The sequence below is a fragment of the Sphaerodactylus townsendi genome, linkage group LG05 (genome assembly GCF_021028975.2).
Source record: "Sphaerodactylus townsendi isolate TG3544 linkage group LG05, MPM_Stown_v2.3, whole genome shotgun sequence".
In the NCBI taxonomy this organism is placed as follows: domain Eukaryota; kingdom Metazoa; phylum Chordata; class Lepidosauria; order Squamata; family Sphaerodactylidae; genus Sphaerodactylus; species Sphaerodactylus townsendi.
The window spans coordinates 133,047,951-133,061,269 of NC_059429.1; the positions used below are offsets into that span (position 1 = coordinate 133,047,951).

Below are 13,319 nucleotides of genomic sequence, written 5' to 3' on the forward strand. Positions count from 1 at the left end.
TTCCGGGCTGTGTGGCTGAGGTCTGGTAGATCTTGTTCCTAATGTTTTGCCTGCACATGTGGCTGGCATCTTTAGAGGCGTATCACAGAGAGAAGTCTGTTACACACTTGTAACAGACTTCTCTCTGTGATACACCTGAAGATGCCAGCCACAGATGCAGGCAAAACGTCAGGAGGAAATGCTACTGGGACACGACCACACAACCCGGAAAACCCACAACATCCTAGTACAAATGGGAGCTTTGTCAAAACTGATTTTTGAACCATGGCTTAAGCTTTTGTGGAATAGACCCCATGATTGCGTCTTATGAAGTCCACAGCTGGTTTGAGATCTCCAGCCCCTGAAGGATTAAAGCTAACGTATGCCTCCTTTCTCTGCCTCGCTTTCTCTCTGTTTCCCCCATACCTGCCTCTGACTCAGGCTTAGCTTGCAAGTGGCCGCCTCCCTTCATCAGATGTTTGAAACACCTTTTATGGGGATGAAGATTGCCCCTCCAGGTGAGCTGTATGCCAACGTCCCCACGCCTTGCTCGGTGACCTGTGACTCCAAGGAGGGATACCTGCTTCACCGTTCTGTCCAAACTGCCTTCCTGGCGCTGGATCCCCCCGTCAACAACCGCATCTACGAGGTCAGCTTGGACACCAAAAGCATCACCGAGACGGGCATCTGGCTCCTCCTCCCCAAGCGTTGCTGCTTTGAGCTGGGCCTCAAAAGCGGGACCGCCGTCAGGGTCGAAGTTCAGTTCCGTATTGACCAGCTGCAGTTTCGGCAGTGGCACAACGCCGCCGATCAGCTCTTGGATGCGCGGCTCGTCCTTCCAGATGTGGCGGCCTGCTCCATCCCACGACCTCCTGAGCAGGTGTGTAACAGGTTTATTTATTTGTCTCTAATTAGGAGGATTGTCCTGGCTCAATCTCCTCAGATCTGGAAGCTAAGAAGGGTTGGCTAGTTGGTTGGAGTCCAGGGTCGCTGTTCCGAAGCAGGCAATGATACCTCGGTTCGTCTTGTGCGTTGGATACCCGACGGGGTTATCGTCAGTCGGTTGTAGCTTGAAGCCTTTGATGACCCAGACTAGCCCAATCTTGTCCGATCATAGAAGGCAAGCAGGGTCAGCCCTATCTATTACTGGGAGGAGGCCACCAAGGGAGTTCAGTGTCTCTGCATAAACAACCCTGAACTTCCTTGGTGGTCTCCTCCCAATGGGGGTTACCTTAAATGGACTGTGGCTTGTTGGCACTTTCTACCCCCAGTTACATGTACATAGTTACGTGGTAAAACAACTGTATCTCTTTAACGGAAGAACAGGACAATAAAACTCTTTATGATCAGGTATGTTTGAGACAGACTGCTTTTGAGAAGAATATGTTCTAAATATGACATTATATTTTCTTTCTTGGGCTTCGTATTTTTAATGAACTTTATTGGGGGTTAATTAACTTTATTGAAGGTGTGTCCTTTTCACTTAAGACAGAAATACTTGAATATTATTATTATTATGGTTGATTTCACAGCTGCCAGTTCTTTAGTTGGTTTGTTGGCCTTTCATTACAATTCGAGCCCCACCCAGAGGCCTAGGAAGTTGTAATGTATCGGCGTAGTATTCGGGTGGATCCCAGCAGGGCTGCCTTCTGAATCTGACGGATGTTAATTTTGTCGATTCGAAGATGTTTCAAGTGCAGCCCTAGTGTTTTCGGGATGGTGCCCAGTGTGCCAACTACCACTGGGATGACCTCAGCCATAGACGCTGAAGCTTGATTTTCAAATCATAGTATCTAGTGACCTTCTCGTGTTCTTTTTCAATGACCCTGCTGTCACCAGGGACTGCTATGTCGAGGATGATCACTTTCTTGTCTTCCAACATTGTGATGTCTGGTGTATTATGTGTCAACACATACGCCAACACTCCTAGGCCATGGGAGCCCATGCTTGCTTTAGTCAGCTTCTACAGGCCCCATGCACGCTGCCTGGGAACTTCTGCCATGTTTTAGGGCAGTGGTGGCGAACCTATGGCACGGGTGCCAGAGGTGGCACTCAGAGCCCTCTCTGTGGGCACGCGCACACAGAGTTCATCATGTGTGTGGGGGGGGTGATTTTCCACCCCCCACACATCTAGGCTGGCCTGGGCCTCTGTGCGCGCACTCTGGTGAGCAGGGAGGACTCAGCTGGCAGGCCTGGTGCCTGTGCTCCGGGTGGCTGCTGCCCGAGGGGGGGGGGCACAGGGGAGGCAGAGATGCTAGAGAAGCACAGAGCTGGTGGGACTTGCTGGAGGCTAGAGCAGGCTGGCCCCTGCTTGAGCAGGTGGAGTGGAGGAAGAGGGAGCCAACTGTTTTTTTCTAAACTAAAACCTCAGCATTCAGGTTAAATTGCCGGGTTGGCACTTTGCGATAAATAAGTGGGGTTTGGGTTGCAATTTGGACAGTCTCAAAAAGGTTCGCCATCACTGTTTTAGGGTGTGTAGCCCATTGAGTGGCAATAGGGCTTTTCAAGTCAGCCAGGGAGTTTTACAGTTTCCCGTGTTCCTCGCCTGAAACCCCTTAGGAAGTGGCACAGTCATGCTGTCTTTGGCCATCGTGGAACGGTTCCCTCCCCCCCTCCCTGCCATGGATTGCATTCCACATATATAAATCAATCCAACATCTGAAAGAGACCTTGCCGAGCTTCTAAGTATCCTTCGCTGAACTGCCTTTCACAGTCTTCTAATTAATTTCAGCAATAAATATTATGGGAGTCTGTAGCCAAGGACGAAGTCGTTATTGAAGCTTACAGGAGTATCTCATTTCTTCTCTGCGGTCTTATTCTTTCTTCCTGAACGGCAACTAGAGCTAATCATCTATATATATAAAAAGCTAACCATGTATTTGTTAGTGATAGTATGACTCAGTAACTGCTGGGCCAATTCCTCTTAAAATTCCCTGCCACTATAGTCAGCCAGGTGAGAGTGTTTTTAGATGTTCACATACCTGAAATTTCACACCTGGCCCAGGTAAAACACCTTTTTCCTAGCGCTCCATGGTAAAGGACATGCAGCTGCCTGTGTGTAACTGTCACCCTTAGAATGTTTGTGCAGCTTAGAATGTTAGCTCAGATGGCCAGATATGAGCAGTGAACACAGTACATAGGCAATAGCTCGAATGGAAGTGAAACACATACACATACATAAACATCCAGGAGAGGGAAGGGAAGGGAAGGAGGGGGAGGCGTGGCATGCAAGGGAAGAGAAGTGAGGGAGGGGAGAGAGTGAGGAGTGGCATGCAAGGGAGGGGAGGGAGGGGCCCCAGCATCTGGATATGACCCACCCACCCTAGCGGAGGGAGAGGGAAGGGTCAGCGTCTGTTCCTTTCCCATTTCACCACAATAACCCACAACGTGTGGGTGGGTACCGCTAGTCTGTGTTATATGTGAAAAACTTCTCGCAATTAAGTTGACTCCCAGGATAGCTCAGCAGATGTCGGAGGCCGCTGAAGCTTTAGATAAGCCTAACCCCTGGTGAGATCATAAAAACCGTTATCTTATTTTAAGAAGAAACTGGGAAGGAGTGTGTCCAGGGGCGCATGCTTGCTTGCAGTTGGGTCCATTGTTCCAGAGTCAAAAGAGCTCCTGACTAGTGGACAGTATCATTAACAAAAAAAGGGAGCAGTGAATAGTTGAAGCAGCAGATTGGCTGCCGTTTGGGAATGGACCTCTAACGTATGATTCTGCCTATTCGGAAGATATATATCCGTGGTGGTGAACCTTTGGCACTCCAGATGTTATGGACTACAATTCCCATTCTCAATTGGCCATGCTGGCAGGGGCTGATGGGAATTGTAGTCAGTGGTGGGATCCAAAAATTTTAGTAACAGGTTCCCTCGCCAGCCCGCCCCCCCCCCTCAGCAAAGGGGGCAGAGGCGTACCTAGGCAAACCTGAGCCCTGGGCAAAACCTGAGTTGGATGCCCCCCCCCATGGGCAGCCACCCCACCGACCCCATTTTTTTTGCACCCAGGTCATTTCTAAATCATCATCACATTATAGAAAATGCCCCAACACAGCAATGGTGAAACACACAGGTTCTTTGATAGAGACTGGTGAGATAAAAGGTACGAAAGGCTGAGAATCCATGAATTGCAGTACCTGAAAGGGATTAACCCAGTTCAGGGGAGTTACATTATTGATGCCCAATTGCTGTATGGAGCCTCCGTTTCAAAGGCAGGATGCCTCTCGGGGAGGCGAGGGCGGGGAGGCGGAAAAGCGGACCCCATTAATATGCAACTTATCCTTGAAATCAGGCTCCATCCCTGAAGACTGGAAGATGTAATGTCACACCAATCTTTAAGGATCTACAGGGGACTTGGGAAATTACAAAAGACCAGTCAGTTTGACATCTGTTCCTGGTAAATTGGTAGAATCTGTCATTAAAAGATAAAATTATAAAACATGTAGAAAAGCAAGACCTGCTGAGAAAGAGTCCAGTATGGCTTTTGCAGAGAGCAAATCCTGTCTTACAAACTTACTAGAGTTCTTTGAGGATGTAAACAGGCATGTGGATAAGAGGGAACCAGTGGACATTGTCTACTTGGATTTCCAAAAGGCTTTTGACAAAAGTTCCTCACCAGAGACTATTGAGAAAACTCAGCAATGAAGGAATAAGAAGTCCTCCAATGGATTAAAAACTGGTTGAGAAACGGGAAGCAAAGAGTGGGTGTAAATGGGAAATTCTCACAATGGAGAGATGTAAGGGAGTGGTGTCCCCCAAGGATCCGTTTTGGGACCAGTGCTCTTTAACCTATACATAAATGACCTGGAAGTAGGGGTGGAGTAAGCGTGGGGGCCAAGTTTGGAGATGTCACCAAATTATGTAGGGTGGTGAAGAACCACAAAGGATTGCGAGGAGAGCTCCAAAGCGGACCTTGATAAATTAGGTGAGTGGGCTAAGAAATGGCAAATGCAGTTCAATGTAGCAAAATGCAAAGTGATGATACGCATAGGGGCAAAAAATCCAAACTTCACATACATGCTACAGGGGTCAGTTAACTGCTCAGTCACAGACCAGGAAAGGGACTTGGAAGTCTTAGTTGATAGTTCGGTAAGAATGTCAGCTCAATGAATGGGAGCTGTGAAAAAGGCAATCTCTATGCTGAGGGATGAATTAGGAAAGGAATTGAGAATAAAACTGCAAAGATTGTCATGCCCTTATATAAAGCTGTGAATGCGACCGCGCTTGGAGTACTGTGTTCAGTTCTGGTAAGCGCATCTCAAAAAGGATATTGAAGAGATAGAAAAAAGTGCAGAGAAGGTGACGACGAGGATGATTGAGGGACTGCCTTTTTTAGCTTCCTTATGAGGAAAGGCTGCAGCGTTTGGGACTTTCTCTTTAGTTTGGAGGCGTCTGAGGGAGGGATATGAGTTGAAGTCTATAAAATTATGCATGGGGTAGAAAATGTTGACAGAGAGAAATTTTTCTCTCTTTCTCACAATACTAGAACCAGGGGGCATTCATTGAAAATGCTGGGGGGAAGAATTAGAACTAATAAAAGGAAACACTTCTTCACGCAACGTGTGATTGGTGTTTGGAATATGCCACAGGAGGTGGTGATGGCCACTAACCTGGATAGCTTTAAAAGGGGCTTGGACAGATTTATGGAGGAGAAGTCGATTTATGGCTACCAATCTTGATCCTCTTTGATCTGAGATTGCAAATGCCTTAACAGTCCAGGTGCTCGGGAGCAACAGCCACAGAAGGCCATTGCTTTCACATCCTACATGTGAACTCCCAAAGGCACCTGGTGGGCCACTGCGAGTAGCAGAGAGCTGGACTAGATGGACTCTGGTCTGATCCAGCTGGCTTGTTCTTATGTTCTTATGTTCTTTAGTCACCCCCTCTCGGCACACACAAATAATTAGTAACCCACTCTCGGAAACTGGTGAGAACCTGCTGGATCCCACCTCTGATTGTAGTCCATAACATCTGGAGTGCCAAAGGTTGGCCACCACTGATATATATATAATGATTTAGTGGATCCATGGTTTGATACTTGGACAACGGGACCAGGGTTCACTTTTAAGTAAAAGAGGGAGGTGGTGTGAAAGTAATTGGGTGCAGGTGTAGCATTTCGACTGTAGGAAATATCAGAACTTCCCCTCGCAGGTGTGGATGCTTAGGGTTCAAACTGAGGGAGATGTGGAATCGCATGCTTCAACAAGCTTACACGCGTGTCGTTAAAACAACAGTAGAGATATGTGGATTGCTGTGCTAATATTGGCTATATGACAAAACTCCACAGGTGCAGCTGCAGAGGGCTAACAGGAAGCAGTCTCAGGCCCTCTCCTTCATCACGGGGCAGGCATCTGGGGTCCGGCAAGTGCCCCCGCTCCTGATTTATGGGCCTTTCGGGACTGGGAAGACCTTCACGTTGGCCATGGCCACCCTGGAGATCATCAAGCAGCCCCAGGCGCGAGTCTTGATCTGTACCCACACCAACAGGTAAACTGGGTCGAAGGACTATGGGACTGCTTTCAGTGCAGATCTTGGTAAGGGGTGTCGCCTACAGGAAATACATTAGAACATAAGAACATAAGAACAAGCCAGCTGGATCAGACCAGAGTCCATCTAGTCCAGCTCTCTGCTACTCGCAGTGGCCCACCAGGTGCCTTTGGGAGATCACGTGCAGGATGTGAAAGCAAGGGCCTTCTGTGGCTGCTGCTCCCGAGCACCTGGTCTGCTAAGGCATTTGCAATCTCAGATCAAAGAGGATCAAGATTGGTAGCCATAAATCGACTTCTCCTCCATAAATCTGTCCAAGCCCCTTTTAAAGCTATCCAGGTTAGTGGCCATCACCACCTCCTGTGGCAGCATATCCCAAACACCAATCACACGTTGCGTGAAGAAGTATTTCCTTTTATTAGTCCAATCCGTCCCAGCATTTTCAATGAATGCCCCCTGGTTCTAGTATTGTGAGAAAGAGAGAAAAATGTCTCTCTGTCCACATTTTCTACCCCATGCATAATTTTATAGACTTCAATCCTATCCCCCCTCAGCCGTTCTCCTCTCCAAACGAAAGAGTCCCAAACGCTGCAGCCTCTCCTCATAAGGAAGGTGCTCCAGTCCCTCAATCATCCTCGTTGCCCTTCTCTGCACTTTTTCTATCTCCTCAATATCCTTTTTGAGATGCGGCGACCAGAACTGGACACAGTACTCCAAGTACGGTCACACCACTGCTTTATATAAGGGCATGACAATCCTTGCAGTTTTACATTCTGGCACATCATTCCAGCACTTAGGACAGCGGTGGGGAACCTATGGCACGGGTGCCAGAGGTGGCACTCAGAGCCCTTTCTGTGGGCACTTGCGCACAGAGTTCGTCATGTGGGGGAAGGAAATCACCCCTCCCACACACACACACATCTAGGCTGGCCTGGGCACCATTCTTTACCTGGAAATAAGCTCGATTACTGGCAATGGGGCTTGCTTCTGAGTAAACCGTCCTAGGGTCGTGATTCACCCATTCGAAGCATTGCATGGTTGATTCACCAAGCTTACTCCCAAGTAACACGGGCCTCGGAGCCAACCGTTTTTTCTAAAGTAAAACCTCAGTATTCAGGTTTAATTGCCGTGCTGGCACTTTGAGATAAATAAGTGGGTTTGGGGTTGCAATTTGGGCACTCGGTCTTGAAAAGGTTTGCCATTGCTGACTTAGGATCTTTTTATCGTTATGTTTCACACGATGCCTTTCATTTGATTAATTGCCTTTTGTTGTGGGCGTAGTTTTTACCTGGTTTCATCTACGGTTCTCAACTCTAGGTGGGCTTTTTGATCTGGAGTTGCAGGGTAGAAATATTTACAATTAAATACATAAAAAGAAATTTTTCATTTCATTTTAACCATTAATGGCATATAAATTATTAGCATATTTCCATTTAAAAGAGAAAACTTTTAAAACATTTAAATACAGGTGTTTAAAATGCTTTCCAAGAATTTAGCCATTGCCAAGGTGATCAATGGATTACAGTCACTTCGCAGAAAGCGAGTGGTCTGGAACTTGGAGTGCTCAAGTCTTGGAAGCAGCAGAGGGTGAATTAGAATCATGCACAGGTTACTGTGAAGACAGCATTCCAGAAGAATATGAGTTATGGTTTCTATAGATCCACATCCGCAACGGCATAGTCTCTGGTGTTTAGGGATCTGGAGGTATCTCCCTGAGGTTTCCGCTGATTGGAAAATATTGAGGCGTGCTAGCATGAATGCACGACATTGGTTAATGGATAACAGAGATGAGAGATATTTAGCTCTTGCTCTGTAACTTGGTTGTATTCCGAGGGAGCGAGGAGAGCATACAGCCGCCTTTGTTGAGTAGAAACAATGATGTTCCAGATCCCTCAGTCTTTCGCGAATCTGATTGAAAATATGCAGTTCACTATCAGTCCCAACATTGTCCAAATCAAATCCTATGGTTCTGATTTTGTTCTCGATGACTTTGAACCAGTAGAATTGAAAGTTGTCTTTAAAAAGGTTTGAGTTTATATTACCTGCAAGTGATCTAAAATGTATTTTGAGCCAATACTTTATGGTGGCAATCCAAGCTTCTGTTTCCACATATGAGAGGCCAACTTCGAGACATAAAGTTGGATAGGTGACACTATTCAGGACTCCCAAAATCCTTCTCAGAAAATATGCTTGGATTTGTTCAACATCACGTTGGAAATCGCTTATCCAAATTGGGATGCCGTAGAGGATTTTAGGCAACAACTTTGCTTGAAATTTTTTAAATACGGCTACATAAAAAGAAATACTCCTACAGCATTTTCACAAAGCGCTTCTTCTTTTTTAGTGCGGCGGATATCTACACTCGGGAATACTTCCACGACTACGTGGCATCCGGGCACCCCGGGGCTACCCCCCTCAGGATCAAATACGTTGACAGGTCGATCAAAACGACCGACCCCATCACGCTGCGGTATTGCTGCCTCTCCGCCAACCAGGATTCCTTTCGCCTCCCGACCAGGGAAGAGTTGGATCGGCACCAGATCATCATAACGACCGCCATGCTCTCCCCGGAGCTCGGGGTGTCCGCCGGCTATTTCAGCCACATCTTGATCGATGAGGCGGCTCAGATGCTGGAATGCGAAGCTCTGGTCCCCCTCTCCCTCGCGACGCTGCAGACCCGCATCGTCCTGGCGGGGGACCACATGCAGATGACCCCGCAGCTCTTCTGCCTGCGAGGGGGCGAGCAGATGGCCGACCACACGCTGCTGAACCGCCTCTTCCAGTACTACCAGAAGGAGAAGCAGGAAGTGGCCAAGAAGAGCAGGATCATCTTCAACGAGAACTACCGCTCCACCGCCAGCATCATCAACTTTGTCTCCAGACACTTCTACGTCGGCAAGGAAGACGCCATCCAAGCCATGGGCAACATCCCCCCTCACCCGGAGTTCCACCCGCTCATGTTCTGCCACGTGGCTGGCTCCGCTGAGCGGGACGCCTCGAAGACGTCTTGGATCAATACTTCGGAGGTCGTGCAGGTGGTCGAGAAAGTGCAAGAGATGAGCGAGAAGTGGCCGGACGAATGGGGGGAGCGGAACCTCAGAAGGATCTGCGTGGTCTCCTGTGGGAGCCAGGTAGGGGTCCTCCTAGGTTTGCCTGGCTTCAGGTGGCGCCCAGAGACCTCCAGGAATTGCAGCTGATTTGCAGGTGACGGAAATCAGGTCCCTTCGAGAAAACGGCTGTCCTGGAGGATTTTATTTATTTCGATTTATTCCATTCCCCCCCCTCCCATCACAAAGTGGGGCTCGGAGCAGCCCATAACAATTGAGAACGCTTTAGAGTTTGAAGAAGAGGAGTTTGGATTTACACAGAGGTGGGATCCAGCAGGTTCTCACAGGTTCCCGAGAGTAGGCTACTAATTATTGGTGTGTGCCGAGAGGAGGTTACTAATTGGTGATTTTGCCCCGTGATTTTTGCCTTCGTTACGCCCCTCCTCTCAGCAGTAGCGCGCAGAACTTGAAGCAGTCTAGCAGGAGGTGCACCGGCGTGCGTGGCAGCCTGGGCCTGCGTGCATTTGTTTCCCGCCCAAGGACCGGCACAGCGGCTGTGGCAAGGACCCACCCAGGAATGCCCCACCCCCAGAATGCCTGGCCACGCCCCCGTCATGCCCCGCCCATCCCCATTGGCGCTATGCAACAGTTTGAATCCCACCACCATGGGAACCTGTTACTAAAATTTTTGGGTCCCACCACTGGCTTAGACTGGAGTAACTCTGCAAGGGATTGCAGTGTATGTCATCAGCGAGGTGGGGAGGACTTCCATTTCCCAAACACTGACCCATGTGGCAAATAAAGCGATGGTTGTACTTGCCACACGTTACTTACCGAGCCAGGCAAATAGCTTGCTCAAATTCACGACAGCCGGAACAAATTCAAATGTATTTCCCTTTGCTCAGTCGGATCCGCAAGAACAGCCAAAACGGCACCAACTTTGCAGGTTTCCCCATTCTTGCCGTGCTTTTCCTTTTGTGCTTTTTTTTTTGGAAGGTGGGAGGGTGTTTGATGGTTAGGTGGTTGTTCTTCTTTTAAAGCGGTGTCTTATTTCCCCCAGGTGGCGGTAATCCGGCAGGAGCTGAGGAAGAAATGGTTGAATGACGTGATGGTGGAAAGTTATGAGAATCTGCCAGGTTAGTGCCTGTTTAACCATCAAGCAGCCAAAAAGGAGTCTGGCTAGCTAGCTAGCTAACTAACATAACTAACTAACTTAACTAACTAACTTAACTAACTTAACTAACTAACTTAACTAACTAACTAATTAACTAACTAATTATTTAATTAATTGTTGGGTTTTGTATACCGCCCTACTCCCGAAGGGCTCTGGGCGGTGAACAACATAAATCACATATATTCCATAACCCTTAAATACATTAGAACAATTTAAAACGCAGCGATCAGTGACAAACAATGTCCGCAATAGCCCTCCTTAAAACCCTCCTAAAAAGGAGGGGGGGAAACGGGTCCCACAGGTGATAAGAGACCCAGAAGTGAAGAAGAGGAAGAGGAAGGGGCACCTGTCAACGACTGGACACTCCAAAAGCCCGGCGGAACTCCGTCTGACAGGCCCTGCGGAACTCACCAAGATCCCGCAGGGCCCGGACAGCTGGAGGAAGAGTGTTCCACCAGGCAGGGGCCAGGGCTGTAAAGGCCCTGGCCCACGTGGTGGCCAGCCGCATCATTGAGGTTAGTCATGTTGGTCTGCCGTAGAAGAGCTGGATTCACATCCGGTAGCTCTTTTACAGCAAGACTTCATCCCTGATGAAGAAGAGTTAGTATTTCATGCCCCATTTTTCTCTACTGTGAGGCGTTTCAAAGCAGCTTATAATTGCCCCTCCCCCTCCCAATAGGGAGTTCGCGAAGAAAGTGGGGTTGAGGGAGTTTTGAGAGAACTATGACTTAGTTCGAGGTCACTCAGCAGTAGGGTTGCCGGGGGGCAGTAGGGTTGCGTAGCGGGGCAAAATGGCACCCCCTGCTAGCTATGCACCCTCTCTTCCACCCTACGACCCCTGGTAGCTACGCTCCCTCCCCGTGCCCCCCGCTGCCACCCCCCCTACCCCCAGTAGCTACACCCCCCGCATCCACTTACCAGAAGTGTGGGGGCGATTTTCCGCCCCCATGTGGCTCACCAGGGGGCGCCCGGGGCGTTTGTCCCCAGATGGCCCCATTATAGCTACGCAACTGGTTGCTAGTTCTAGGTTAGGAAATACCTGGAGATTTTGGTGCTTTGAAGGGTGGACTCTACAGTGTTGTGACCCATTGAAGTACCACCTCTCCTCGAGATGGTACTTCAATGGGTCACAACGCTGTAGAGTCCACCCTTCAAAGCGGCCATTTTCTCTGGGTAAACTGATCTCTGTTGCCTGGAGATGTCCAGCCCCACCGGGAAATTGACCTTGCTACCCTGCTGGCTTGATGTGAGGGAGTGGGGGAATCGAACCCAGTTCTCCATCTTATAGAGGCCACCACTTATTTATTTTATTTATTTTTTTATTTTATTAAATTTCTATACCGCCCTTCCCCGAAGGGCTCAGGGCGGTGTCCATCATACATATAAACAATTAAAATCCAATTCACCCCCAATCCCAGTTAAAACCATATACAAATTATAAAATTCAAAGTTGAGATGGCGATTAAAATTGTTTCCCCTTCCCCATTCCTACCCGCCACAGGAGGCCAGCTTTTTCCACAGAAGTGAGATGTTATCCCGGCTGGCCAAATGCCTGGTGGAACAGGTCCGTTTTACAGGCCCTGCGGAAACTCTGTATGTCCCGCAGGGCCCTGATCTCACCTGGGAGCCTGTTCCACCAGGTAGGGGCCAGGGCCGTAAAAGCCCTGGCCCTTGTGGAGGAACCAGCCGGGATCACTTTGGGGCCAGGGAGTCACCGAGAAGGTCAGCCTCCGAGGAGCGGAGGGGCTGCTAGCAGAGGCTGATATAGGGAGGAAGGCGGTCCCGTGGGTAATGCTGGTCCAAGGCCACGCGAATAGCTTTAAAGGTCAAAACCAGAACCTTAAACATGACCCGGTACTCGATCGGCAGCCAGTGTAGTTGGTACAGGACCGGAGTAATCCGGTCCCTAATAGATGTTCCCGCCAGCAACCTGGCTGCAGCATTTTGCACGAGCTTCAATTTCCGGATCATGGCTAAGGGTAAGCCTGCGTAGAGTGAGTTACAGTAGTCTAACCTAGAGGTGACCGTGGCATGGATCACTGTGGCCAGATCAGAGCGGGAGAGGTAGGGGGCCAGTTGTCTAGCCTGCCGCAGATGGTATGTGGAGAGGCAGGGAATCGAACCCGGTTCTCCAGAGCTTTGACTCTCTAAAGCTTGCATCCCACAAATCTTTGCAGTCTCTGAAGATGCGACTGCACTCAAATCCGTAGCCCAAAAACAGAAACCTAAACACATTGTGTTGAGCGATTCCAATATAGCCATCTTAGTGCCCGATGAAAAGGATTTAATGGTTCTTTACCCCCCTTGGGAAACAGGCACCCTTTGAAAAAACACGGGTCTATTAGAAGCTTTCAAGGGAGGGGAGTTTGTGAAAAGGGAAGACAACCCTCTGTTCAATTTGCCTTTCCCAATTTGCCCAAGCAGGAATACTCTATTAATTAGGTTTCTTATGATTTAAGTGGGTAAGGGTTTTTAGCAGGAAAAGTATCCAAAATTTAACTAATATAAATTAGACAGTTCATTTAGGCCCTATGCACAGTGTGTTCCGAAGCAGAATAAAAAGTGTGTTACATGAGAGCCTGTGCGGAGGTAGTGGTTAAAAGTGCAGGTAGTGGTTACAAGTTCCTTCCCTCCCTC

The 13,319-nt window shown here is 48.7% G+C and overlaps 1 protein-coding gene across 3 annotated transcripts in view; it reads left to right on the forward strand.

Moving 5' to 3' along the window:
- HELZ2 (helicase with zinc finger 2) overlaps positions 1-13,319 on the forward strand; it is a 68,903-nt gene that overhangs the window by 25,267 nt on the left and 30,317 nt on the right. For all 3 annotated transcript variants that reach the window (XR_007244680.1, XM_048498868.1, XM_048498869.1), the window contains exons 6-9: positions 421-859; positions 6,262-6,461; positions 8,806-9,592; positions 10,569-10,644. Coding sequence is in view for 2 of the 3 variants with exons in the window: in XM_048498868.1 (XP_048354825.1) it covers positions 421-859; positions 6,262-6,461; positions 8,806-9,592; positions 10,569-10,644 (1,502 nt within the window). In the remaining variant the exon portion in view is untranslated. The remainder of the gene's footprint in view (positions 1-420; positions 860-6,261; positions 6,462-8,805; positions 9,593-10,568; positions 10,645-13,319) is intronic.